Source organism: Paralichthys olivaceus, chromosome 19, assembly GCF_024713975.1.
Source record: "Paralichthys olivaceus isolate ysfri-2021 chromosome 19, ASM2471397v2, whole genome shotgun sequence".
Lineage (NCBI taxonomy): Eukaryota > Metazoa > Chordata > Actinopteri > Pleuronectiformes > Paralichthyidae > Paralichthys > Paralichthys olivaceus.
This window is the reverse complement of record NC_091111.1, coordinates 12,038,812-12,064,931: the sequence shown is the minus strand read 5'-3', so window position 1 is coordinate 12,064,931 and position 26,120 is coordinate 12,038,812. Positions and strand designations below refer to the sequence as shown.

The 26,120-nt window shown below is 42.0% G+C and overlaps 2 protein-coding genes across 8 annotated transcripts in view; one reads left to right on the top strand and one right to left on the bottom strand.

The window, feature by feature from the left end:
- Positions 1–11,783, bottom strand: part of LOC109636103 (adenylate cyclase type 8) — a 15,497-nt gene extending 3,714 nt beyond the window's left edge. The window contains exons 1-17 of one of the 3 annotated variants that reach the window (XM_020097650.2): positions 11,631–11,783; positions 7,615–7,735; positions 5,747–5,961; positions 4,874–5,596; positions 4,240–4,389; positions 3,729–3,859; positions 3,408–3,519; positions 3,168–3,295; positions 2,874–3,032; positions 2,484–2,718; positions 1,862–2,032; positions 1,660–1,760; positions 1,357–1,558; positions 859–951; positions 453–613; positions 265–346; positions 7–165 (exon numbers count right to left, since the gene is read on the bottom strand). In XM_020097650.2, the coding sequence (XP_019953209.2) occupies positions 7–165; positions 265–346; positions 453–613; positions 859–951; positions 1,357–1,558; positions 1,660–1,760; positions 1,862–2,032; positions 2,484–2,718; positions 2,874–3,032; positions 3,168–3,295; positions 3,408–3,519; positions 3,729–3,859; positions 4,240–4,389; positions 4,874–5,596; positions 5,747–5,902 (2,763 nt within the window). In that variant the 5' untranslated portion in view covers positions 5,903–5,961; positions 7,615–7,735; positions 11,631–11,783. Of the gene's footprint in view, positions 1–6; positions 166–264; positions 347–452; positions 614–858; positions 952–1,356; positions 1,559–1,659; positions 1,761–1,861; positions 2,033–2,483; positions 2,719–2,873; positions 3,033–3,167; positions 3,296–3,407; positions 3,520–3,728; positions 3,860–4,239; positions 4,390–4,873; positions 5,597–5,746; positions 5,962–7,614; positions 8,172–11,301; positions 11,453–11,630 lie in introns of those variants that run through there. The other 2 variants (XM_069514809.1, XM_069514808.1) reach the window with 2 other exon arrangements.
- LOC109636104 (protein EFR3 homolog B) overlaps positions 11,324–26,120 on the top strand; it is a 27,516-nt gene continuing 12,719 nt past the window's right edge. The window contains exons 1-5 of one of the 5 annotated variants that reach the window (XM_020097651.2): positions 11,329–11,463; positions 12,291–12,456; positions 20,771–20,847; positions 23,125–23,252; positions 23,972–24,122. In XM_020097651.2, the coding sequence (XP_019953210.1) occupies positions 12,372–12,456; positions 20,771–20,847; positions 23,125–23,252; positions 23,972–24,122 (441 nt within the window). In that variant the 5' untranslated portion in view covers positions 11,329–11,463; positions 12,291–12,371. Of the gene's footprint in view, positions 11,464–11,833; positions 12,058–12,290; positions 12,457–13,347; positions 14,417–14,618; positions 14,683–20,770; positions 20,848–23,124; positions 23,253–23,971; positions 24,123–26,120 lie in introns of those variants that run through there. The other 4 variants (XM_069514811.1, XM_020097652.2, XM_020097654.2 and 1 more) reach the window with 4 other exon arrangements.

Sequence of the window (26,120 nt, the reverse complement as noted above, 5' to 3'; positions counted from 1 at the left end):
TGGTACCTCGTCATGCTTGCTCCGGTCCAGGAAATGTCGGGCAACGTGCATGGGCAGAATGTTGTGTAACAAACACTCATTGTGTTCTCGCAGCTCTCTCATGTCCTCCACTTCCTGTTGGGCCTGCAGACGCCACAGGAAGTCCAGTCTGGCAGTGGCTTCCCACTGCAGAACAAAAGGCAGATAGATATACCATTTATTAGAGATGACCTGCTGTTACACATCAGCTTAGTTTGTGACTAAGACTATGAACACACCAAGTACCTGTCGTCCATTGTAGAAGACAGCAACAATAAACATCATCATAAGAATGATAGAGATTCCTTTCCTCCGGACATAATGAGACCTGTGCAGAAGTAAAGAAAGAGAGATGGAATATAGAGATGTGAACTATGTGTGAAATAAATGTCCTTAAAGAGACAATAGTAGGACAGTACATGTTTCGCACTGACCCATTTTGCATATCGTGGCGTATGAGTGTGAGGAAGGCCACATGGATGAGGTAAGAGTACACGGCCACTGCCAGCAGCAAGACCGCCAGCTTCAGCAGAGAGTTTAGACGCAGAAACACGGCACAAGTCACCATGGCGATCACACCGCTCAACACAAACACCTGAGGAAAGAGTGAAGTCATGAAAAAGATGGAGCGACAGAGGATAAAGACAAAAATATATTAAAGTTTTAAAAAAATGCAGATAAGATGAAATCATTTATGGTTTAATAAAATGTGATAACACTTAAGTGGTAAGATGTTTAACCCATTTACTCATTTTTATAGATCATTCCCCCAAACCAGTGTCTGGTCCTGCACATCCATAAATACATAACCTCCTTGGCTGAGGTAAAAATAAAGCCTACCTCAGGGTAAGTGCAGACAGTGAGAGGACGCGAGGCTGTGTTAGTTCTGTCCATCATGTCGGCCTCTCCTGTGTTAGTGAGAATGCACCAAACCTGCACCCAGACACACAACACACAACATTCACATCACATAAAACCTCTGACTACCAACAAAAGGCTAAATGAGTTAATGTTGCAATGAAGCAGATGCACATTTGTCATTTTGGACGTACTCAAGATTTGAGCTGGTGTTTTAGTTTTTCGACATTATTGGTGCATTATTTGTCAAATTTTTTTCCATCCTGCATTGTGAAGGTTATAATTATGTGTTTGGATAAAATCAACACACTGTTTTGTGTATTATCAGCTCAATAGGTTGTGTTTCTTCATTTTTTAACAGATTAGAATTTGAGGACTGTTTGCTCTTTCGTTTGATTTACATGTGTTCAAGGATTTAATGAGGGTCAGTCTAGTGGGAAAAAGAATATCTCCTGCTACACAGCATGTTTACGTTCACACCATGTCAGTCGAGGCCAAGCCAAAGTTGATGACGATGGCGGTGAGGGTGAGCAGGTTGCGGGCGCTGTTGTTTTCATGGATCCAGCAACAGAGGTGTTGCAGCGCTGCAGGAGTCCACTTGAACTCTTCAGCCAGGGCCAACAGCAGCAGCAGCATGTAGATCAGCAAAAAGACGGAGAACTGGAGGACGGCCGGGAACATACTTTAGAGGAAGAATGAGGGAGGAGGACAAGAGGCGGAAGGGAGTGAAAACCTGCATGTGACACCAAAGTAATATAAACTACACATAGAAGTTTTTCATACCTGGGAGCCGGGATGAGGGCCTGGGCAGCCATGAGAAACAAGAGCATGATGAAGGAGCAGACCAAGTTGGAGTTGAACATTTCGTCTCTCATCTGGGAGAACTGGACAAACCAAAAGACGTCAGCATGTTTTCATCCAACTTATTTCAGGTACCGGTAAATGACAAAATAAGACTTTGCTGCCTGACTCTCCCCCTGCTTACCTTGTCCTCAATGTGTGTGTCCTTGAACACCAGGGTGAGTGGGGTGATGTGCTCCTTGTGCATACGCTCACTGCTGCGAACCTCTATTGCATGTTTGATACGTTTGTTGATCTCTTTGGAAGTCGACTGACAGATGTTGGGCAGTGAGCCGTTTGTAAAGGAAGCCAGGATCTACAGTAAGGAAAGAAAATGTAATGGAATTGATGGTGTCCTGTTCTCTCTCTGCTTACTTAGGAGTGAGAAACTGCAGGATGCTGCCATAAAGTTAATTTAAGGCCTTGTAAGTGCAAAACAATCATTAAATCATTGTTATAGCGGCAGACCTTATCAATGTGTGACATCTGGTTTTCAACTTTTTCCCACCAGATAAAATCAGGAGCATAGAAAACATCTCACACAGAGAGAGACTTTGTCAATCTGTTGGTGACTCTGTCTCTGTATTGACCCCTTTAGCAAAGGTTTGAAGCTTCTTATAATAAATCGACAAAGACAGGTCTGTTGTGGGATCTATATTTTCAGATTTCCACCACTATTATAATTATAATATAATCTATTGTACCCTTTTTCCTGTGTGACACTGGGCACACAGTGATATCCCTCTATTTTGAACCCCAGCACCTACACTGTTCATGTCAATGGCGTTCCTGAAAGGCATCTCCGGGTTCCACATTCGGTTTTTTTTCTGGACTCTGGGGGGTTTGGTGTGGTCAACTTTGTCCCTTCCCTCCTGAGGGCAGATGAGGAAAGTGTCGATGTTGTGTCTCCTTAAAAACTCGTTCCTGTCACGCCCATGACCTTCCTCTGTCTTGTAGGTGCCCTGTAGACAGTCCAGTGTCGCCCTGGAGATGTGGATGCGTCTGGGTGATGGGGAAGAGGAAGCAGACAAAAAAAAATTATCGGTGATGAACACAGAAATCTCTAAACTATAACAAGTGGAAATGTGGTGGAAGGGGGAGTGGAGAGGGGATGTCCATCTTTATATGCAGTCTTTGGAACCAGCAGGGACACTCACCCTGGTATTCCCCCGGCCTCCAGCATGTTGGCAATGCCCACGTCCCAGGACCAGACATCAAACTGCCATTTCTGTAGTCCGAGCACTCCACATAGAACAGAGCCTGTGTGGATCCCAATCCTCATGTCCATGTCAAAGTTTAACTGCTTCTGCACATACCTGGTGTTGGTGGGAAGTTAAGTTATGTCGGAAAAGCCACATTGAATGAAATGTTTTGTGATAGATCATCATTTATCATATTTTACAGGAAACTTTGGCAGTTTGAATTAAGGGTCCCTGTGAATTGCGACTGACCGTATAGTGCTGATCATAGCCAGGCCCATCTCGACACAGTACCGGGCATGGGCACGCTGTGGTTCAGGGACCCCTGACACACAGTAGTAACAGTCTCCCAATATCTTTATTCGCAGGCAGTGGTGATCCTGTTGTGAGAGAAGAAACCACAGAAATTAGAATGTAAGTTGTCTCAAAAATATATAATCTGTTCTCTATGATAAATAGATAAATAAAATAAAAACGTGCAGAGGTTATTACCTCTGCCAGTCGGTCAAAGCGTCCAAAGAGCTCGTTGAGGGTTCGCACCAGATCCTGAGCCGACAGGTTCATGGACAACAGAGTGAAGCCTTTGATATCTGCAAATAGGATGCTGCAGAGAGGAGAGATAACTGTGTAAGAAAGACTTTCAATGCATGACACATTCAAGTTGCTGTCCAGTTTCTTGTCGACCTGTCAACACAACACCTTAGACTTACTGTAAATCAGAGTGTTCAATAGATAAACATAAGCCTTGTAAAAACTGCCGTGTGTGTGTGTGTGTGTGTGTGTGTGTGTGTGTGTGTGTGTGTGTGTAAGTACCTGACGTCTTTGTACTGGTGGATGTAGATCTTGTGAAACTCCTGAGGATTGAGTTCATCTTCCAAAGAGCTCATGTCAGCGATCATCTCCAAGGCAACAAAGCGAGGCAGGATTGACAGCACCAGACGTTCCTGTGTGCCGACATAAAGAATCTATGATTTGACCGGCAGACTGTCTGTTTACATTTCACAAGAGGAAGCATTTTATCCCCCTGACAGCCTCAACAGCAAAAAATCTATTAATCAGAAGTTATTAAGACCTGAAAAGTACTGAAGTTTACTTTGTGTTTGTTTGATTCACTCAGTTCACAGTTTAAAGACAGGTATTTGAATACATTGTTTAAACCACACAAGCCTTTAGCATAACACTGGAGCACAAGGTAGGCCCCTCGATTGCAGCTGATTTTATCCCTCCATCTTCAAAGTAATAACAGTCAACAGTTGTCATAATACAGTATGTCTGTGTTTACATATTCATCCAAGATTAACCTACAGCCCAATGGAGCCCTCACCTGTCTTTGGTTCTCTTGCTCTAGTTTGAGCCGACCCTCAATGCAGCGCCGCGTCTCCAAGAAAACCTGCCTCTGGGCGTGATCTGTCAAGTAGTGGATAAAGAGGCCAGCTGTGTTCATGCCCAGGTACAGCAGGCCTTTGGCAAACACCTGCATCCAAGTGAGAAAATATTGAAGATTTGTTCACTTTTACACAAACAGGGAACAGGAAACATCTAAGTACAACTTCTAAGTTAAATAATAGGCTAATAGCAATGCAAGTATCAAATTTAATTAATAGATAAACCATATCTAGATCTGCATACAGTATATAAAAGGTTCACACTGAGAAATTGGAAATGCACTGAAAGAGGAGAGATAGGCAAAGAAGAACAGAGATTTACTTTCTAAGCCAATGTTTACAATCTTATAATACTGTGTTATACAGGCATATTAATTTATAAGGAGGAGGACTGACAATTACCAAATTTAAAGCATTGTTACACACTGGACCAAAGCAATATCTTGAAGGATTGTACCCAGTAAAGGAGCATTTTTTGATTGATAATGAATAATCAAAATTAATATGAGACATACCACTGTAACATCAATGACAGAAACAGTAGTGATCAAGTCATTCAGTTGATTTCCTCACCTTTCTCAAAAGCACTGCATCATTGTGGTAGTGCACTATCTCCACCAGAAGGTGCAGCACTGAGGTAAGGGAGCCAGCGCACATGGCCCACAGCAGAGGTAAGGGCAGCAGCGTGTATGTGGCGAACAGTGCGAACAAAACGTACCACGATGGGTCTTTTTCTAGTCCGTAACCTAGTCCTCCCAGCACCTGTGTGGTCTGCGATAGCCAGCTAGCCAGGCCAGCATAGTGGAGCCACCGTGGGGACATGGAGTCTTTGCAGGTCAACACCACGATGCACAGTGCGATAGCTAACATCATGAAAATGCCCGTCAGGCAGCCACGCACAGAGTCTGTGAACTCCTCCGGGGCCAGCGCCAGGTACAGAACCAACACGTGCAGCTTGGCCACAGCATCGATTACATTTGTGATAGCTAGAGAGTTGCGTCTCTGGTGAGAAGAGTGCTGCTGGTAGAGTTTCTCCAGGTCACGGGACTTAAAGGTGTGCCTCAGGGAGGGTATGTAGACCCCGTGAATAGTGCGGCCCCAGTGCACAAAGAAGTCGGCATCGCTGGCGTAGTCACTGAAAGTACTGGTTGAGCCGCGGGCCTGGGAGGGGTGGACTCTGAATGTGGAGGAGCGGCGTTTCGTGACCCCACGAGAGCCCTTGTTGCGGATTTGTCTGTTGATCTCCTCCATGTAGGCATCTGTCACAAAGATTTTTTGTGCTGGTTCCACACCAACCTGCCACAACATAAAACCAGGAGTGTTTACTGTAAGATGTATTATGGGTGTCAATCTCTGCCCATATATAGAAGAGTTTAAAACATAAAAGAAATAATAATGTGACATTTGTTGTAAAACAGGTTCATCTACTTATGAGTGTTGGATCACCTGAGCGTTGAGCTCCTGCTGGATGATGATGTGTTTCACAGCATTCTGCCAGAGCATCTTCTTCCGGCGCAGCCCAGGTGACAGGGTGGCGGTCAGGCAGGGCGGCTCACACAGCCCCATGGGGGAGACCTGTGTCGTCTCCGTGAAGGTCACCATGGTGATGACTTTAGCTAACCGAGGCTGTTGGTCTCAGATCAGGAGGAAGTAGAAGCAGCCTGGAGCAGGAACAGGAGCAATGCAGGAGGTGTAAGAGGGGATGGCTAGTGAGACTTTACTCACATCACTAAGACAATTCATGCTTCTAATTTCTTAATGTCTTAAAGGTTCAGTGTGTAGAATTTAGTGACATCTAGAGGTGAAGTTGCATGTTGCAGCTGAATACCCCTCATCTCACCCTCCACTTGAACCTGTGGTGAACTTCAGTTATCATGACAACTCAAAAGGTTTTAGTTTGTCCAGTTTGGATGACAGTAAAAAAAATGGCGGCCTCCTCAGAGAGCACCCCCCTCCATGTATATATGAAGTTTTAAAATATAACGGGCCCATTCTATGGTAAAGAAAACAACCATTCATATCATTTGAAAACATCACTAGGATTAGTTTATATTCAATTTCTGCCCAAAACCCCTTTCACCTAAATCTTACACACTGGACCTTTAATTCTTAATTTTGTGGGTTCTTCCTTGGGTCATACACATAGACTGTATATAAACAGGTCATACACAAAGAGTCTAGACTGTATATAAACAGGTCATACACCAGCCCTCCACAGAAGTTGAGTTTTTTGTGATCCAACAACTAACAAACAAATGCAGATGAAAACATAACCTCCTTAGTGGAGGCAAAGATCATTTGCTGCCACCACACTGATTTAAACATTACATCATCTGAACATGAGTCATCATCAGTATAAAGTACGCCCACCTAAGCCAAAGCCACCCAACACTAAATCTTTAATTCTTTGACATTGTGATTGGAATTTGTTCGTTTGGTACAGCTCTGATAAAAATGCTCAGTAAACACTGTCAGCAGCTAAGAATTTAGGTATTTTCAATGGAAACACTTTCTTTACGTTTGATTTCCTTGAGGCCACAGTTTACTCACTCTCTTATGTCTTCATTACAATTTCCACACATAGTAACAGCAACAACTTCTGAATTTAAACTGGAATAAGGAGAATCTCTGTGATTTTATGAGTGTGTCCAAATAAATGCTGTTTCCATCTTTTGCATCTTCTATGTTTTAAATCTTTATGCAGACAGAACATGTTGGAGAAGGCCACCTGATGGGCTCCACGTGTTGACACAGTGTGTGCCAGAAGAAAGGCAGCTTTCCAACAAATTAACTGGTGGCCAGATTTAGACCTGAGCTGTTTAATTCCCAGAGTTAAACTCCTCCGGGACCTTCTGGCTCTGTTCATGATGCCGTCCCACCCTCTCACAGGCAACTGTCACCAGTCAGATTCTCAACAACATCATGTATCCATGCTGATATGATGAAAATCAATGAAAGAGCTGCAGTTTTAATTAAGGCTGTCACAGTGTACATCTCTATTGACTATTCAAGTGTTAGAGTTTCTCTGCTTTGGAAAGATCACTTGTTATTCAGCTGTACCAGGCATGCTGCCAATATAACACTCAAAATTGAACTACAGATTTATCTCGTGTATTTTCTATTATTATATTTTTCTTTTCTCTTCTGTCTTGTCCTCACAAACATATGTAAAGCGTCCTTGGGTCCCGTGAAAGGTGATAGATAAATTCAAGTCATTATTATCATTATTATTAATCAGTGCACTTTTTGAATTAAGGCCCTCTGTTTGCTATAGTTGACACCTAACCTGGGTAAAAAAAAAATAGAAAACTGACCTGTATTTTTTTCCATATTGTACATCCACTGCCCCTGTCCAGCTTTGGTCCTGGGATAAATTCAGCCAGTTTGTAATAATCCACTTTTCCTGATTCCATCACACAGGAATCGTGCACCAATCTGAAAATTAAGGCGTAATCCATAAATGAGAAAATGCAAGTATAGTCCCCACTGTTATAAAGAATCCAACCTAGTAGAGTGAGATGACAGTCCAGCCAAGATATGTGTTGAGTGTCGTTGTGTGGCAGAGTTGTGGTTCACCACCTGACTGTTTTGAAATGAAGTCAACAATTGCATTGAAGCACAGCGGCAGGAGTGAGGAGTGCAAAGAGGATTAGCTCGACAGCAGCCACTCTCACTGTCCTGCGAAGCTGAGGTCGCACTGGCCCCAAGACAACATCCAAATAAATGCAGTTCTCTCTCTCACCCTTTGGCCAAGTCAACCAGGCCTGTTAACAGAGTTGACACTTTAATTTAATTTAAAGCATTACTATCATTCTATTTTCATACACTCCCATCAGGAAAAAGAAAAGAAAAGGTGCTGACTCTTCACTGGCGTCATGCTCCTGGTTATGTGAATATTTATATGTGCAATTAGGCACAAGGGGGATAAAATCCAAGCAGCCATTTTCTTCAGTTGTATTGGCTGTGAACTATCCCTTTGATCTGAAGAAGACTACATAATATACTACTACTACATAACATCTTTGCATTAGATTTTGTCCAGAACACTTATTATTATGACGATGATGAATTGGAAATAACATAAAGCAAATTACTTTAGTATTGATGAATGGCTCATTTTTATGTTAATTTTGGAATCGTGCATGTAATTGCACATTATTGTTGGACATGTAAGTGTAATTGTCTTGTCCCTGTCATATATCTCTATACAAACAAAATAAATGAATAAAAGAAGATAAATTGCACTGTTCATCAACAAGGTAAAGAAACTTGAGCATTAATGACAAGAGAAAATAATACCTTCTACTGCAGCAGACCTAAGTATTGACGATGGTCTGAGACACTAGGCTGCAGGCCTGTGGTCCCTATAGTTATAAGCTGATTTAAGTTGCTGAGACTTGCTTTGCTAATTGGGTCCAGGCAACGCACAAAGCCCCTAAGGCTGATCTAATGAGTTCCCATCTGTCCCACCACCATTCTGTAGCTCAGACCTTTCTTGCTGATTACTGTACATCTAAATATAGCCAGGTCTAAGGCAATTAGTTCTACTCTTAACTGCTGCCACATCTATTTGACACTTGGCAAGCATGCAATAAAAATACCTCTTTGAATATGTTTAATCTGCTGTCACTGTTATTAGAAACAATGAGTAAATCAGTGCAGATGGTTTTGGGAGAAGATTGCATTAATGGTCATTAAGAAGCACTTAAAGTTATTGCTTCTCTGTCTGTCCACTGTACACATTCCATCTGTAATTATATTTGGTGTTTGGAATGCATGTGAACTTGTGTCCACCAGGGAGAGGGAGTAAGGATGGGTTAGTCCACTAAAAGAAAAAAAAACCTCAGAAGCTAATTAGTATAAAGGCAAACTACTTTGGCCCTGCGCTAATCAGTTGATTCTCATACCGACTCAACAGATCCGATCCTGTGGCCTACGTGCTTGCCAAACATTTCACTTATGCCCGGCACAGAGATCTATTCGCGTCAGTCCATGTGTATCACACATGCGCTGTGTGAACGCATGTGTGTGTGGCGTAAGACTACAGTTGGACAGTGAGGGCACGATAGCTTTTGTTGGCTGGTACACAAAGCTCTTGTAATGAAGGCCTGTACAGGGCACTTAAGGTAAAAGCAAAGATAAACTGTTCAATACTTTCGTTATAAAATTTCCTACCAAAACAATAGGTTACAATAAGTTTTAATAGGCATTGACTATTGATTATGGGATGTTGCACTCATCCACAAAGATGGTGAGCCCAATGCCCCAAGAGGTCCATATTTTCTGCAAAATTCTGCAAATGATTTCCACTCTTGCACAGATCATTAGCTTGACTCACTCTCGCTCTACATCCCACTGTATGTGGTGCCACACTGACAGGCGCGTCATTGAGCTGGTAAAGACCTGCAAGTAGCAGGAGGCATGAGGGGCAGACAAAAATAATGCAAGGTAAAAGACTCATGGAGTTCAGGGCTTAGTGGTGTTAGGTGACCCTGGGGAGTAAATGCCTTAGCATGTGATGTGGTCGGCTGAGAAGCACCAAGTTTAGACTGCAACTAAGGTGACAGATAATGTGACACTTCATGTGCATCAATTATATGATGCTGTTCTTATACACTTAGATTATGATATATTTATGATGAACCAGTTTGGCAAGAAGATGATAATGACTTGCATTTGCAAACTTGTTACGTTCCCTCTGACTCACTGTTGCCACCAACTGGTAGATTACAGGACCATCTACAAAATGTAGAATAATCCTCACTAGTTCATTTCATCTAAATTGTATGAATTGTAGTTTTCTTTACTCCAGAATGGGCCCTTTATATTCAAACACTTTATATTTACATCGAGGGGACCCTCTCTACGGAGGCCGCCATGTTTTTTACATTAGTCCAGACTGGACAAACTAAACACCGTTTGAGTTTTTATGGCAATTAAAGGCTGCCACGGTTTCTTTTTCATGTTTGGAAGGAGAGGGTGAGGTGAGGGGTGTTCAGCTGCAACATGCAACTTCAACACTAGATATCAGAAAATTCTACACACTGTACCTTTAACTGGGACAAGACAGGAACTAAAGTCCTTGCACACAGTGTCTGACTGAGTGGTGCTGGGTAAACCCATACTTACAATAAATGGGAATTAAAGGATAAAGTATATTGCAGAATTTTAACATTGCTATCAATATATTTTTTATTTTTTGATACATTACTTACTGCTGTTTTCTTGTTGTGCCTTTTAACACAGTTGTGCTATGACTAAAGTTGACATTGACAGTTGCAGCGGGACAATTTACAGCAGCACAGGAAACACTGAGACATGTGGTCTTCAGTTTTAGTTTGTTTGTAAATACACTGTGTGTGTGTGTGTGTGTGTGTGTGTGTGTGTGTGTGTGTGTGTGTGTGTGTGTGTGTGTGTGTGTGTGTGTGTGTGTGTGTGTGTGTTGCCTCAGTCACATACTCGCTTCCTGTCAGGAACAGCTGGAGGACCAGTGTGTGTGTATATATATGTGGATACTTGTTGTCCTGTAGAGGAGTCGCTCTCTGACGTTAAGTGACCGCACGCTACACGTTTTCCTCGGATTTGAATCGTGTTCACTTCATGGTGAGTAAACGGCGCTGTCGTGAAACAACTGTAGCTGTTAGCTAACGTTGCCACACCGGGTATCATAGACGAATGCTAGCTTCATTTAACCACACGTCTCCCTTTAAACAACACCCGATAGCCTTGTCATATCTGTCAGGCGTAAGTTCATGTTGGAGCCTCATCAAAATGAGTGAACGGTGTTTGTTTTTAATGGTGGAACAAAGTTACACGAGAAGCTAGCATCGCTACCGCTAAATTCATTTACTAGCATCTCTGGAGGATTTTTAAATCCACACCCGGATGTGATGAGGTGATAAATGTCACTGTTTGTTTTCCTCACAGGACAGAAACATGTCAGCTCGTGGCGTTCCCTGCGTTGTGTTAGGTTTCACTTGAGTGTAAGCGCATCAGCTAACCTGGACATGCTAACCTCCACAGGCCAAAGACAATCCAGTGGTTTTCCTGATTTGCGAACCCGCCGGTGGAGACTCTGCTCCGTCCTGAAGTGCCGCCCATCTCCCCGCCGCTGTGAACCTGGAGGAGCAACGCCGCCTTGTGACGAGCATCCAACATGACAGGTGAGGAGCACCCAGCTATTAAACAGCAGTACACCGAAAAGTTCAATGTGGGACAGTCCTGAGAAAACAGTACATCACTGGTGATCGTGGAAATGTCCAGTCAGAGAAACTCTGCTTGAATGTTCCAACACTTGTGTGCAGATGCATGTTCATTTGGAATCCCTCACCGTACAGTCTCCCTGGGTTGATATCCAGCGATTTCCTCATTCCTTGAACGTCAAGCCCACTGACCGAGCGCTTGTCCCTCTGGTCTTGCCTCTCTCCACCCTCACTGTCTCTGTGTCTCCCTGTGTCTCTCGCCCAGAGAGAGACTCCTGGTGGATAGTGAGCCCCATTGTGTCGGTGGGATGTTTATTAAGAGAGAGGCGCATAGAGAGAAGCAGAGCTGCTGTTGAAGGACTAATTCGCTAATCTCTTTGTTAATACGGTAAACCTGCCGATGCACTAACATAAATTACCAAGAAGCTCCTAGACGGAGACGTAGGAGTTGGTTTTCTGCAGGGGTTCTTTGAGAATTTGTGAGTTTGGTGTGGTGTCAGACTTCACACGCAAGTTGGACTTGGCTTTTCTGCTCATGCTTCATTAAGGACAAGTGTAAGTGTGTGTGAGCATGTGTGTGCTTTTTTCATCCCTGTCAAACTGGTTAGTTATGGATGTAAGTGAATTTTGCATTTAGCTTGTTTGTCAAGCACTTGTGAGATGGAGATTGGTTGTTTTTAGGAGTATTGTTATGCAAGGATTTATTTTCAAATTCAAGAATTATAACCAAATAAGTAGATATTATAGTCTGTAACTTGTAGTGTTACATGTCAGTTTTTGCCTTTTAGGGCTTTTTCTGTGTCTATGAAAGGAGTGGTGTGTGTCTGAGTGTGTGTGCTTGTGGGCTGTTGTGTGGTTGTTTGCCTGCCATGCCCTTGCCTGCGCCTGATGTCCCGGCCTCTCAGAGGCTGGCACTGGACTGTCGTACCCTTCTGGACCATCGCGTTGGCAAGGGTAAGTGACAACACCAGCTCCTCTGTTCTCTCCCTGGCTCTGTCACTGTTCCTAAAACACGCCATGAGAGAATTATTTCACTGAAAAGTAGAAACTACTATTTGACTTGCTGCATACTCCCTCATGTCTTGTTACAACCTGAAGTTGATTGAGCTTATATAAAGGTTGGTTAAGGATGCTTTGGCACTGAAGTAGGTAACCACTGATAGGACCACAGGCTGTGTTCAGTATTTAGCACAGGTTGCTCATGAACAGTTTTGTCTAATTAAAGGGAAGTCTCATTATTATCAGTCTGGGTCATATTTAATCGCTTTCATCCTTGATCTCGACTGACACATAAACTCTCATTGACAAAATGGTCTTTGTGGTATTCAACATGTTTCTACATGGGATGTTGGTTCAGAAGTGCAGGCGCGCAAGAACAAAGAAAACACAGCTCGATTGTGTATGATTCCAGCCATTCAAGCAAAATGACCTTGGGATTCATCCCAGGGGAAAAAACAATCAAACCAACAGTCACTGTGAAGATACGTTTCTATCTTAACAGGATGGAACCTGTGGTTAAATGCAGTGGATGGATCCGTACAAGGCTGCAGCCTATATCTGATTTTGTTTCTTTTAATTGCTCAAGTGAGAACAATTTACTACCATCTTTAATTCATTGAACAGTCCTGATGTATGTATCTTTGAGTTGCAAATCAAGCTTTGTAAAGGAAATTATATGTCTCACACATTATACACTGATACTATCTGAAACAGAAGTGGAAGTGGATTGTTGTGCTGATGGTTAGTCTTGAAAAATCATGCAGAAGGTTCAGTAGCCATAAGTAACATTTCAAGCACTTATTTGTGTTTTACAAGGAAGCTGCAGCATCATGAGGTTTCTGGTTTCATTGCAATCTCATGCATTAGAGCCAGTTATTTGATCATCACTATGGATTATAATGGTCATAGTTACGGCTGTGTGGTGTATGTGGTGCACTCATTGTTGTGCAGGTAAAAAGCTTGACCATTAGAGCGATAAGAGCCAGCTGCTCGCCAGTGTTGAGTTAATGTACCATGGTTAAACAATAGCATTTCCCAGTGTTGTTGTTTCTGCTACAGATTTGGTTTAAATGCAAGTACTATGTGTTTTCTCTGCGATCTAAGGGAACTGATTAGAAAAAAACAAAGGCTGGAATGTTTTAGGTTTTCACCAGCCGCTGCAGCTGTAGCAAAAAAAAAAAAATTCCCATCCTGTCAAAATGCAGAAAAGGCAGACATTTTGATGCTTGACTAGAAAATGGATGGAAATGTAGCAGAAAGTTGCATAAGCACCAAAGGAAAAACTGAAAGTAAGGAAAGAAAAAGGCATGGGAAGATTAATGATGGAGAAGAGGGAAAGAGTGATGCTGTCAGGGGGTGGAGAGAGGAGGAAAGGAGATTGCATGAGTGGGAGGTCTTCTCCCTTTCTCTCTCTCTCTCTCTCTTTCTCTCTCTCCCTTTCTCTGTATATTTCTTTGTAAACTGAGATAAATGATAAGAAGTAGGGTGGGTGTGTTTGTATGTGCACTTGCATGTGAAATCTGCACTACCCCTCTAAGAAGGAGCGCTGTTGCAGAAGACAAACAGGAGAAAATCCAAGGTCATCACGGCACGCTTCTCTCTGACGTTGCCTCTCAGCCCCCTTCTGTGCGTGTGTGTGTATATGCCTGTGTTTGTGTGTGTGTGTCTGCTCGGCAGGCGGAGTGTGTGTTAACATTGCATCGAGCCATGCTCTGCACCAATCACGACGCACATTCATATGCCTTTTAGCTCCAAGCGCACGTGCACATTTATCCCAGAGTGAGCGGGGTGTGCATGTGTATGTGTATTTTCAGTGCCTCTTGGCACAGCAGTGCGTCCGTATAAACCACTGAAGCAGTATTAAGGAATCATAGCCTGCCGCGGTGAGAGACTCCAGCATCACGAGTGATGTACGGTAAGAATAACAGCCATTCCTCTGTTATGTATTTGTATGCGTGTTCCTGCCTTTGTAGGCATTTGCGTAATGTGAAGCATCCAGTGTTAAAGCCAGTTTTCCCACATTCTACAAACAGTTACCTGTTTTTCGTGACAGAGTGCAGTTGTCACTACAGCGTCTCCTAAAAGCACATTACAGGAACTTGGTCTCTTATGTGGATACTCTTGATGGAATTACAGCATTAGCTTACAAGGCGACACTCGCTTTCAAGATGTTTATATTCGGTAACAGACTTTTATATTTTTGTTTTCTTCTTTCTATCTTTGAGGTGGTAATGTTGGGTTTCTATGACACAGGCAGCTAACTGTTGTAGTTATGTGTGCAGTGTTGTCTTACAAGATGTTTAATCCTTTAATAGTTTTCATGATTCTTTAATGATAAATGAATGCTTCCTTGAAAAGTAGTAAAGGTGCTAAACAAAGTTAAAACCTGAGACAATGCCCTTTGTGAAATGTTGTTTTAGTCTGTCGCTCTGGTGTTACTGGGACATGTTGATATATGGTTCATTGATTAGTACTAATTAAAAATGTAGGCAGCTTTGCTTTGAGTGTGCCGAGTATTGATGGAAAAAAGATTTTGGTTAGCGGGCTAATATATCATCAGCCCAGACGCTGCACACAGGAAGATCATGCTCACTTCACTGTGCACTGCGCTGGTGAGCTACTGAATGGAAATGTCTCTCTGCACTCAAGACCCTCGCAGCCCAGTTTCAGTAACAGTTTGACTGTGATTCATAGTGTGTCGGATCATTCTTGTGTGTCACAAGGATTTTTTTTGGCCGCTGCCTCTGTCCATCAGAGTATTGGTTGCATTATATTCACAATGTTCGCTACCACCCACACAATATGCTATGAATCTGGCTTGGTGTACAGGGGTTGATGGCAGAAAAAAATGTATTTACTCTATGTGTGCCCCTGCAAAGTGCGTGGACAATGTGTATGTGTCAGTGGCGTGGAGATGCCCTCGTCGTGACAGAGTGAAGGGGGGATAAATTCACATTGTGGTTATGTACGCAGTGAATGTGAATAGCTGTCCTCCTCTGTATGCCTTAGTGACAGCAGTTGAATTTTCCCCTAAAGCTATCAGCCGTGATGCTCTCCGTCTTTGCTCATCTGCTATGCAGCTTTCCCAAACTCACCGAGCGACAGCTTGTGTACATTTCAGTTGGTTGTTGAATCAGACTGGTTCATTATTTGCTTACACTCTACTCATCTCATGTTTTATGTGTTTGATAGTAGTTCCTGTTGCGTATTTGCATTTCACCATGTGAATTCCACTGGTAAAATATGTTTTGCCCCTCCTTGTTCGCTGATGTAAAAATAGCAGGACTTGTTCCTTCTGCCCCCCCCCCCCCCCCCCCACCCTCACCCCACTTATGTAAAACCCCGAACCCAAAAAAAGGGGCAACATGCTTTGTGACCATTGTGTGTCATGTATTTTGGACAGGTGTATACAGCGTATAGCTGCACAGTTAGTTACAAAAGAAGAAGTTAATGCCATTTGCTTGAGTAAGTCTAGGTGCTTGTGTGCATGACCCCAGGTGTAGGTGAGGTATAAATGTGTATTGGCAGTTCTCTCCCCCTCTCTCTCTCACATGCACTCACTCACACAGAGAAACGCACACATTAACACACACTGATCCAAAATGCAGGGCATCACAGCTATATTTAGTCTCTCTTGTCAGCCACATGAATTTTGGTTCAACAGAGCAGCTTTATGGAAGCAGGTGCAGATGTGTTACTGCACTCAGCCACTTGTCACACACACCTACCTTGTGTGCATGTTCAAAGTCCTATATAGCAGTGGCAGTTTGTCTAAATCGGAGGCCAGAAATGGGCCAAATTTTGCACAGAGGAGCCAATTATATGTCTAACATTCAGTAAGATACAAATGAGTCTTTCCTTGTTTACTGTTAGCTCTATAGCTTTGGGCAAAGCCACACATCATTGAATATATTCTGAAAATTGTTAATTGTTCAGGCAAATTGTGTCTGTAATATTTATTGTGAGTAGGTGACTAGTTTATTTGAAAAAAAGACAACTGACAGGACGGGGGCACTAAAGGGGCCAATCAGTTTTTAGCTGGGCCCCCTGCCCCCCCTGGGTCAGCCCCTGTCCTTTTGAATCTTTTGATTTGTGGTGCATTAGTGTTCACTGCTGATGTGTGTGTGACTCACAGTGCAGTCCTATTAACACTTGTGCATGTGTGTGTTTAATATTATCATGTACAAACTTGTCTTTCAGAACTATGTCATTTTTGTTTGCCCCCATTTTCTCCACTTCAGCATGCAGTTATTTCCCCCCCACTCTCTCAGTCTCACCCTAAAGTGGAAACGTTAAGCTGAAATCCTGAGGGAAATGGAGAGTGTAATCTGTTAATGTACCAGCCCATTGTTAGTGGGATAAAAATAGCACTGTGATTGGCTGGCTCCTTGCTGTGTTGATTGGAGTGGTGGAGACCCCCCTCAACATGTGTGTACTTAAGAACCTTAAGAACATTTGAATTCCAAGCATTCAGTGAAACAAGTAGATATTAGCCTGACCATGTGGCAGAAATGTCCTCCTCCTCCTCCTCCTCTATTGTCTTGTTCTTTACTAACAACCAGTAATTCATCGTTCGTCTGTTTCACGCTCCTCGAAGTGTGTGCGAGCTTGTTTGTGTGTGGGTTTATGTGCGAGTGTGTATGGAAGAGCTCGTTGTCCAGCGCCTAAATGTGTTGTCAGCTTGCCATGCAGAGTGGGCGGTTGTCGTGAGATCCCCTGCTATGTGTGCTTTTCACCACTGTCTTCCAAATTCCTGTCCACCCACCGTGTTGCTCTCTCATCTTTTTACACATTAACCCACCATTACCAACACTAGAGACACAAAACTACTGTTTTTTTTCAACTCAGCCTAAATACAACCCAGAAACTGCACAGGGTTTTCTAGATTTTTTACATGGCGTACTGGAAGCAGAATATGTGAAAGCTGTTTTTCAGACATGACCTGCCCATCTCCCCCATTCTTCCTTCCCGTTTCACGCTTACTGTCCTGTCAATAAATGTGAAATACCCCCTCAAAACATCTTGTATATCAATAAATGGGTCTGTTATGTCCCTGCTTCTCCCAAATAATCTATCCCTAGAGCCCGACTGATATTGTTGGGGGCCGATATCGATACTGATATTATAAAGTAAAACATTTCCAATACCAATACATTGGCCCTTTGTAAGATGTCCTTATCTTATAACAAAGAAATTGAATTCAGACTTGATTTCTTTCAGTTTAATCCTCATTTCTATTATAGATAAAAATAATTCAGAAACACAAGCAAATATATAGAACTTTTATACTTTTTAATGAGCAACCGATAATTCAGTCAGGCTTTACTTTCCTCTCCTGTTGACAGAGAGGACAGGACAGATTAATACTGGAGAAATAAATAAGCAGCACTAATCTGTGACTCATTCAATCCACCTGCCCCATCACCCTTCCATCTCCGTCATCTTTTCCGTTCTCCTCAGCTCTGTGTCCCTGTCACTCAGTCTCTGTCCTCCACCTTTTCCTCTCTTCACTCGGGACCTGCCTCATTTTCATTAATTTAGTGGCGACTCCCACTCTCAGGCCCCCGAGCCAATACCGCAAGGATGATAGAGTGAGGTACAGGGAGGTTGGGTGAGTGCAGGAGGAAAGGAGGGAGGGAAGGAGGGAGGGAGCAGTGCAGAGGCCTCATTAGTGTTTGAAGTGATGAAGGAGCACTGCTATGAATAGACACACATGCTCTGAGATAAGCCTGAACACAAGCAGAGCTCCTGCTGTGGAGTTCAGCAGAACTTTTAGAGTGAAGAGAGATGCCTTGAAACAGAAGGGCCTTTAAGTAGTATAGACTGCAAAGATGCCTTTCATTCTATTAAAGGGCTTTTCAAGGGCTTCCTGCCTGCACTGACTCCCCTCCTCTGACGTGTAGGTCACTGAAAACACACTACAAGGCCTGTGATTGTAGTGAGCTTCATCCAGAGGAGGACTTTTTATTGCTTTTGGTTTAGAGGATCTTGAACCTCACAGTACTCGTATGTCGTACCAATACCATGTTAAGTGCACATACTCCTGCGTTTGACAGATTATGGTATTTTCACAACAAACGACGCTAGTGTTAAACAAAACATTTCAGCTGCGGAATTTATACATCATGTCCTGCCTCCTGTATGCTCTACCTAGATGCCACCCATGGTCTGAACGTTCCGGACATTTTCCCGTGGTTCTGAACTGGTCTGGTCTGCTGCTTTCTTCATAAGTGAAAGGCAAAGTTCACCTCTGAAATCGGCTATAGTTTGTTTTTGTTTTCCACATTACAGAATATTTGTGAGTGACTCAAACAAAATACTAAACTTCGTAAGTTTGGAATTCCTCACATAAATATTAATTTGTAAAACCTTCACTTAATCAACATGTAGTCACATTCACACAATCTTTCTATGGATAGATGGACCTGTGATGACTTTCAGGCAATGTATACGTCTCATATGATGGTTAAAGTCCCTGGAAATGTGTCTATTAATATCAGCTGTATTGCACAAGAAACATGATTGTTGCTCGTCTTGCACATTGCACGTTGTTGTAGAAGGGCTCAGCCTGTCTTTGCACGTCGGTGAGTCAGGCATGTGGCTGCCGATTGCCTCCATCATCTGTGACAAATCAGTTCAGTTGGTTCATTTTAAATTGAGAATATAATTTAATTATGTTTTTGGGACATGTATCTCCAGGTGGTGGTTCATTTAAACAATATTTTAGTCCCTGAGGAGGCTGACAGCGCCTCATCGTGTGGACGGAGCAACATTAACCTTTTTTTCTTTGGGATAATAGAAGGAAGGAAGATTAGGTTGAGATTAAGGAACGAAGGAAGGACAAAAGCAAAGCAGATTGTTTTGCCTTTGTCTATCCCACACTGAATTTGTCCTGTGTTTGTTTGAAATGTCCGTCTTTCATATAATTTATTAAACGTGAGTCCATTGCTGACGCCGATAAACTATGACCTACTTTTTTTTCCTATTACCTTTTACGACATCTAAACTTGTATATCTATCTCTATATTTTATTAGTTGTTATGGAGAGCTATGTGATGGGTTATAGTAATTAATTTGTTCTTCTTTATACATTTTAGGTTATCCCTCTTTTTTCTTTTTTCTCACAGGGTCTTCTTATGACTCACCACTGCTGAATCCCCTCAGCCAATCAGAGTCCACCTCTTGCTCGCTTTCTTCTCATTGCAAAAAAAATCACTCTGTAGTGTGCAGCACTTGTCTCTCCAAGGCTGTCTTGATTCAGAGAGTGTGTCTGTGACTTTGTGTTTTGTGTGTGTATTATCATCAGAGCAACATTGTTGTGTCTGTAATTGTCTTCTGACCTGGTTCTTTATACACTGCGTCTGTTCCGAATGGCTTTCCACGGGGTTACCTTCACTTAGCATGCGATTGAGTGGGAAAACAAAAAGTACATAGACAAACTGTGGAGGTGCTGATTAAGCTTCTGTTTTCCTGAAGCTCTCTAAACAAGAACATATCTTAATGTTTTTCATTTTTGGATTCAGCAGTTTGAATGATGGCATCCCGCCAGTACTGTCACTGGTGATCAGCGTTTGGCAGCTCTGTTCTTGCAGAGCATTCGACTGTGAAGTTTTGTGAATGCTCTGCTTTTTGTCCTGATAAAATTGAGTATCTTTGAGTCTTTCTGTCCTTCCATTGTCCTTTGCAAATTCCTCACATCTCTACACTGGCTGATCATTTCTTACCTGTCACAGCAAGCAGCTGCACCTAATAAAACCAAAAGACAAGGCCTTAACATAGATATATTGGCAAGACTACTGTTAATTGCAGTGTGCTGCTGTCTCGCACATTTTTATTTTACTGGCAACAGCTGTGTTTACCTTGCTGACAATTTAATTTAAGACTTGTGTCTTTTCATCACCAATTTTCCACTACTGCCTCTTTGATGATATAGTATTATTGTTAGTTATCATCATCATCTTACTGTATATCACAAGTTATTGACAGATCTTTGACCTTATTTTAGTGTGTGCCAATACCAGTCACTAGCAACAAGATGTAAGACATACCTTTTTACTGTGTTTTCTCATTTACACAGACTAATACAGGATACAAAGATTTAGCTACAACAGACAAAGGATAAGAAAAGAAGACATTTTCACTTTTTTTTTCTCTCTTTGTTTTTATTGCATTTCTGTCAGTCACAGTGGACAAGTCTAATTGATTATCTCTGTCTCCCTCTTTGTTTTTCTCCCTCTCCATCTCTTATACGCCTCCTCGTCCTCCTCAGGGGTTTGTGGTTGCTGCGGGGCACTCAGGCCTCGGTACAAGAGACTGGTAGACAACATCTTCCCAGAAGACCCAGAGGTGAGAAGCTCCAATGACACTCTGTTTTTTTATTTATCACTTGTCTCGCTGTCTTTGATCACCATTTCTCTATGTATAGAAATCATGTGGAGCTTACTGACTGAATGTCAGTAGAAGTCAGGTAGGTATCAGTATCAGGACTGAAAAAGGGGGATAAGTACATCCCCAGCGACTGAGGCAGATGAATATAAAAAGTGACATGTTAGATTTAGGAAAAGTGAAGTTGAGGTGATAAAACAACTTTGCACCAACTCCTAACTGTCCTATTTAGAGCTGTTGGTATCAAACCACAGAACTCTTCTTTGCTTCCACTTCCTAATGAACTGAGATCTGACACAGACGACTCGTGAAGCGGATGGTGAAGAAGGAGCTGATTTATTGCAAATAAAACTTTTCAAGGGCCTCCGTGCTGCTGCAGTAACCCACTTTACCTGTCAGACCTGTGGCCAAAACTGGAAGTGCAGGGGACAAAGTAGCACACACAGACTGTCTGTCCCTGTTTTGTGTATGTGTTAGCATGAGGATATGCGACTGCATACTGTGCTCCCCAAAAAAAGGTTTCTATGTTTGGAATTAAGCTGCTACAACCTTCTCAGGAGTTCATGGTTATGTTGGTATGCTTTGCAATCAGGTCGTTTCATTGTGCTGCTAGGCAACAGAATGAATGTTTGAGTTAATAAGAAAATAAAAGCAAAAAACAATTTAGCAAGCTTGTAGGTGAGTAACGTAAAGCCGGTACCTAATGCACAGAAGAAAACATGAGGCTGAAATATCAACATTTTCCTTCAACATATTATAAAATCCTGAAGAAAAACAAACATTTCAACATGTAAACTTACCATCCAATCAAAAATGAACTTCAATAGACTTCAGAGCTTTCAAAATATTCAGAGGTGAATTTCACAAGAGGGGGGCATTCATATGGTATCTTGTATATACCTAATGGTATGTGGCCGTGTGAGTGTGTGTGCTAGTATAACAAAAATCCCAATTCATTTTTTTAGCTGGAGCATGTTGTCTAATTTCAGCTGCAATATTCTGCTTTGTGACTGGTTATGGATTCCAGCCACAGGCTGTTTTGGAGAGGCGGTCAAAAGCAAAGCCAGCCCTAAGCTGATCTCTGAATTAACCCTCTGGTTCGAGAGACAGCGCTTTTTCATACCAGACACTTAAATCTGTCATAGCTCGAGAGCTAAATAAGAGGCCTTGTGTCAGTCAGGTGTGCCAGGAATCCATGCCAACTGAATTTGCTCACATTAAATCAGTCAATAATACTGCTGCTGTTATTATACCTTGGCTTTTCCTGCTATGACATGTCAAATTGCAGTGGCACTCAAGACCACATACCTCCGCCAAGGACCAACAGTTAAATTCTGCACCTGACCTGTCACGTTTGTTTCGACATAGTTGTGTAACAATTGAACCTGATGAGTCAATACTGAATCCACATGATCTCATCTACATATTGGTAATAGTTGCAAGGTACAGGTTTTTTTTCACACACGATATTTCACACATGCCGCGATTGAACTCACGTTTAAATAAAAATGAATAACGACTGAATTCCATCGCAGCTTGAGTTTGAGGGTCATGGTTTGTTCGTGCTGACTCAGTCACTCACTTTCATGGCTTACTGGGACACCTAAGAACTGAGCCATCCTTAATGTTAGTAACACCTGTGCTTTTTATACCATGGTCACATTTTTGTGATCGTTCCGTTCACAGGACCTATTTTTACTGCTCTTTATATGTTTCTCTGCGATGTGTTAAAAGATGAAAAAGCATAAGCATATTCAGTTTTATTTTAGTTTTTTTTAGAGCACTTGGCTTACAAAGCTTTATACGGGTGTATTTATAAATCTTATATCTTATAAGTCTTCCATCATAATATTGTTGTTTAAGCAAGGGGTTCAAGTTTTAATCTGACCTCTGATTATTTTTGGCAGTGTCGCTTCCATTGAGTGCATGTGTAAGAATGTAAAGTGATCTCAATGGACTACAGATGTTTTTAGCTCTCTCCTCCCCCCCTGACCAAATTGAAGAGCAGTGAAGTATGTCAAGGGGGAAAAGGAGGTTAACACAGTGATCCGTTTATAGAAGTATAACTTGGGTTTTAGGGAGAGCTGCACACAACTGCATTCACATACTGTAGCTGCAAAAGCTTAGAGATTTGTCTTGGATAAAATGATATGTGAGTGAGAACCTAAAATGATCTTATCCTCTGTGTCTTGTTTTTTTTCTTTCTTCTTTCCTTTCTTCCCTCTTTCATCCTCCCAGGATGGGCTGGTGAAAGCCAACATGGAGAAGCTGACATTTTATGCCCTGTCAGCTCCAGAGAAGCTCGACCGTATCGGAGCTTACCTGTCGGAGAGATTGTCAAGGGATGTGGCCCGACACAGATATGGGTGAGCCTCACCGGTCAATCAGCATTCTAAAAAGTCTCGAGAAAAACATTTCAGCTGCACTTAGTTTTTATTCTATGAATGACCTTATCTGATTTAAATATAATTCAAGAGTGAATTTGAAGTGGTCTTTCTGTTAAGAAATGGGAAGAATGGTGAGGGTAACAGGTGTTCAGCATATTGATATATACTGACTGTCCATTAAAGATTGTACTTTTAAGATCCACTTTATACATTGAACTAGATTATTAGGTTTATTCCAGTCTGAACACATTTTCCACCATTTTACTTCTTCATGCTCAGTAATAATGCAAAGTAATTCTGTTATTTAGTGGGCAATCTGTGCAAAGTGCCCAAAAAAGTGTTGGTGAAGGGGCAGGTTTCTCTGCATGGCTGCATTAGGATCATCAGCAGTGATGTTTCTACACATTCGGTACTTGCTTTATAAGCCACAGAATTTGTTGTCTTCCATGACTGATGAATATTACGCCTGGTGCTGATTCTTTCCAGAGTAAAGAGCCTGTGCAGATTACACTTACCCTTGGCAGAGTCGCTCTGCCTGTGCACGATGTGAGACTTCAGTGTTTGTGTGGCAGATTATCAAACTTTGTATCCGTGACTGTGTGCATTTAGCCATTCAGAATATAACCATAACTCTATTCTCTATATCAAATATACAGACAAGTTATATTAAATTGACCTGTGTCTCACTTCCTCCTCAGCTATGTGTGCATAGCCATGGAGGCTCTGGACCAGCTGCTGATGGCCTGCCACTGTCAGAGCATCAACCTGTTTGTGGAGAGTTTTCTGAAGATGGTGCGCAAGCTGCTTGAGTCAGATAAACCCAATCTACAGATCCTAGGAACCAACTCGGTGAGTGTCCAGGATTAGATTACAAGTTTAAAAAGTTCAACACATTTTACATTTCTGCCAATATGGAAAAAACTAAGAAAACCATACATCTGGTCATTTAAGATAAGCATTTTGTGTAATGACTGTTATTCCCTTTTAGAACAACTATTACCAGTTTCAATTGCAAATATTCTTTCTTTTTACTCAATACAGTGTGAAAGTATCTACATCAAACTGACACCGTGGTGATAACCTACAACTTGAGTGAATACTTGTGGTTAACATTAAAATAATCAAACTGACACTTAACCATAGTTGTTGCATTCGAGGAGAAAACAAATATAGTTTCCAACTTGAAGTCTGAGTGACCTCATGTAAGGACGTTTTTCAAAGAATTCACACTTACTGTCGAAGCCAAATAGATAATTTGGAGCTACAAATGTAATTTGATAAGGAGAAAACCTACTTGCTCATGAAATTTGTTGTAACAAGAGTCATTTAAAAGCTAAGACAAGAACATTTTACGGTTATAAAAACAGACACATTCTCGAACTGTTAGTCATTAATCTGATTAATGTGCCTTAGATTCTAAGCTCTTATGCCACATCAAATTCCTCCCATTTCAATGGATTTAGAGGTATTATCTTAATCAGAAGTTAACAGGCTGCATTTACTTTCCCGATGTGTATAAGACGTTAATCTTGAGAACGATCAGAGCTCAGCAAGACGAGCGGTGGGCAGAGGGAGTGGGAGCGATGAGCATCCTGTGATGTGGGAAGAAGCTAAGAGTGCTGTTGCGCCAGGTCAGCAGAGGACACATAAAGGAAGTCAGATTAGCTACAGACCACACTGGCAAAGCTCCGCAGTCATCTACACAGATTGACGAGACATGTCAGCCTCTCACTCATAATCTTCCTGCTATCAGTCTCTTGCACACCCTCACATGTGCGTTTTTAGGACTGATGGAAGGCCGTACACTCCAGCACACACACCTCAGAGTGCATGATTAATTGAGCATCTTAGTGCGGTTTATCACAATCAATAGTTGAATTTTGCCTTATCTGCTAAATTTAATCTTTGCTTTCAGTCTGCCTTCAGTGAGGATATTGATTAGGGTTAGTTTCAGTCCTAATATACATCAAGGTAAGCTTCTTCATTCATAAAAATATATGTATACTGTAATTTTCAGTTCAAATAAATGTGTTATTGCGTCCCTCCTTTAGTATTCTGCATTATATGGCTCATCGCATGCTGCCTGGTGTCAGAGAGAGGTTAGGAGGGGATTAGGAGAGTTTATAACCAAAGGACTCGACACAGCCCGACCAGTTTTTCTCACACTCTGTTTCAGTGACCTAAAACCGTACACTGAAGAGCCTCTCCCCACATACCCTGCTCTTCAGCACATCACTGTCTGAGTTACTGTTTTCTCCACCGTGAGAGAAAAAAGAAGAAGCCTTTGGTTGCAGAAATATTTATAACCTCAGCTCCTGTCTGTTGAGGTTCTGCAGACACAGACTTGATACTGCCAGTAAAACTGGGCAGCGTCCGGGTATCAACTGCTGCAGCAATTTACTGAGTGGCATCACAGGGGCAGTTACTGGTTCACTTCATTAAATTTGCTCAAGGGTACTTCATTTGATTCCAGTAACCACTCTGACACTGAACCCAGGAAATGAACTCACCAGGGACTTCTTTAGATGCTCATTTTCTCCATAAATTCAGCTTTTGGGTTACAGCACTCTCTTTGTAAGGGGGAATCATGTAATTACATTACATCTCCTTTACTGAATAAACTGCATAATTCTTGTTAGAGGTTTATCATGTCTAACTTGATTCCAAAGAAATCAAGTTCATAATTTATTAATTGTCGTGTGGTGTGAAGCTAAATGTCATCGTGTTTAAATGGTGACATTTTCTGGCGCAGTGGGAGAGCCCTCCTCTGCTCTGTGCTTTTCATTCTTAATGAGATGTTATGGTGCTACAGCTTTGACGTTAATTGAGGAGATATTCACCCTGAGG